This window comes from Microtus ochrogaster, chromosome 22, assembly GCF_000317375.1.
Source record: "Microtus ochrogaster isolate Prairie Vole_2 chromosome 22, MicOch1.0, whole genome shotgun sequence".
NCBI classification, from domain to species: Eukaryota; Metazoa; Chordata; class Mammalia; order Rodentia; family Cricetidae; genus Microtus; species Microtus ochrogaster.
In genome coordinates this window covers 2379546-2381713 of record NC_022023.1, presented here as the reverse complement: position 1 = coordinate 2381713, position 2168 = coordinate 2379546, and the positions used below count along the sequence as shown (strand labels likewise).

Here is a 2168-nt window from a genome sequence, read left to right as displayed (position 1 = left end):
AACGTTTTTTTTTTTTTTTTTTTTTTTTTTTTTTTTTTGCAGATTTTACAAGTCGGAAGCACAGTTTGAAATAAATGTTGAGAATGAGATCTGCTTTGAGGGCTGCTGGATAGTGGTTCATTGGCTGACCACAGCAAGGGAAAAGGACTCTAGAAATACCCATTATTTTCAAGGACAATGGTGGCTAAATTGCAGCTATTATTATTACTACAACTGTTGTTGTTGTTTATTGTAAAGCTAAAGTTTAAAGAGGCCAAGGCCAAGTTAGGATAGCCAAGTGTTATTTACTATGAAGAAGTTGGAAGGCTTGGAAATTCAAAGTTTTTTTTTTTAAATTTAATTTTTATTTTATTTTATTTTTTTGTCTTTTCAAGGCAGAGTTTCTCTGTGTAAATATGGCTGCTCTGGAACTTGCTCTCTAGACCAGGCTGGCCTCGAACTCACAAAGATCCGCTTGCCTCTGCCGCTCGCGTTCTGGGATTACAGGCGTGCGCCACCATGCCCGGCTTGGATTCAAAGTCTTAACCTGAACATCTGGGGTGTGAAATAAGGCTTTGGGTTCGGCTCAGAGTTATAGTGCCTCGGTTTTGGATGTACCGAATCCGAGTCACAGCAGGACAAGTAGTGAGAAATAGAGAATCTGAGCTCAGGAGAAAAGTTTGCGTCAAAAGTAGCCTCGGTGGCGGGAGAGAGCCGGAAAAGGAGCCTCTTTTTTTTTTCCCCACATGAATTCAGTCTAGCTCGACCGTCTCTGCTATTTCTTCCACCACCCTTGCATGTGACACCAAACGTTGCTCAGACCGCCAATCCCAAGACAGAAGAGTAGATGTCCGGCTGGGAGATGGCCCGAGCCCCGAGAGCTTTCACACATTCAGCTCTTGGCGAGCTAGGGGTTGCGCTGGTGCTTTGCAACCGAAGGTCTCCCCGCGTTCCACCCCTCCAGACTCGCAGCAGATGCCCGGCCCCAATGACGTCACGTGGCCGCCAGGTGATCCTCGGCCTTTGGCGTCAAGCGCCGATGACGTCACCCAGGCGCGGGGCCTTCCCCCTCCCCCCTCCCCCGGCGTGGTTGGTCCAGTTCACGTGGGTCGGACAGGCGCTCCCGCCCCCTCCCACCTGCGGGGGGCGGAGTCCGGCAGGAGGGGGCGTGACCTATCTGAAGGGGGCGGGCCCGGGGCGGGGCTGCAGGGCGCGGCGGCGGCCAGCCGGGCTGCATACAATAGCCAGGCTGCGACGGGGGCCGAAGGTACGGCCGCGCGGTGGGCGCCCCGCACCGCTGCCCGACCCCATCCCGCCCCGCTCCGCCCGTAGGCTGCACGGGGTCCCCTCCGCCATCGCCGGCTCCCCGCAGTCGCCTCTCCCCGCTCAGAGCCCGCGCTCTCCCCAGTCTCCCCCTCAGCGAACGCACCCCGCCCCCTCGCTATCCCGGCGCGCCCCCCGCTCCCCGCGGCCCGCAGCGGCCCGCCTTAGGACCCCGGGCGTGAGGTACCCGGAGAACGCGGGGCGGCCGCCCGCGCACCCCGCCGCGCTCTCCCCGGGCTCGGCGGCCGCCGCCAGGAGGAGGAGGAGGAGGAGCAGAGCGAGTGCAGAAGGTGAGAGACCCCCCCACTCCGCCCGGTGCTCCCTGCATCGCGGCGTGCGGGCGCGGGTCGGGGAAGGCGCGGGGGCAGGGGCGTCAGGTGAGCAGAGGCGGGCGCCGCCCCGCGAGGCCGACCGACCGCTCCCCTTCGGGCCAACAAAGGCCCCCGGTGCCAGCTCAGAGGCGACCGCGGGTCCCCGCAGCCGGGACCCTGGGGGACCCCGAGGGTGTGCTCTGGCGGGGGAGGGACCGCAGGTCCCGGTCCCTTCGGGGTCCTGGGACGCTGGAACGGACCCGTGACGCAGACGTTTAGTAAAGCAGGGCGGTTTTGGGTCTTTGGGGTCGGTCCTGGTTTGGGAATCACTTTGCGGTTCATCGTCTTGAAAAATAAAGACTGGAAGTCAATGACTTGTGCCGCCCCTCCCCCACGCCGGGAGTACCCCGTAACTTGGGAAGTTTCGCACAGACTTTTGGAAAGGAGGATGAGAATCCTAGTCTTTTTCACGCCCATTTCAAAAGGGCGTGAATTATTCCAACCTTTCCAGAATTATTCAACCTTTTTTTTTTTTTTTTTTTTTTTTTTTTTTTT

At 58.4% G+C, this 2168-nt stretch overlaps 1 protein-coding gene across 1 annotated transcript; it reads left to right on the top strand.

The window, feature by feature from the left end:
• Positions 1 to 826: 826 nt before the first annotated feature.
• Positions 827 to 1879, top strand: LOC106144039 (translation initiation factor IF-2-like). The gene has a single exon (XM_013350116.1). It carries the CDS (start codon positions 827 to 829, stop codon positions 1877 to 1879), a length of 1053 nt encoding a protein of 350 aa, XP_013205570.1.
• Positions 1880 to 2168: the final 289 nt, after the last annotated feature.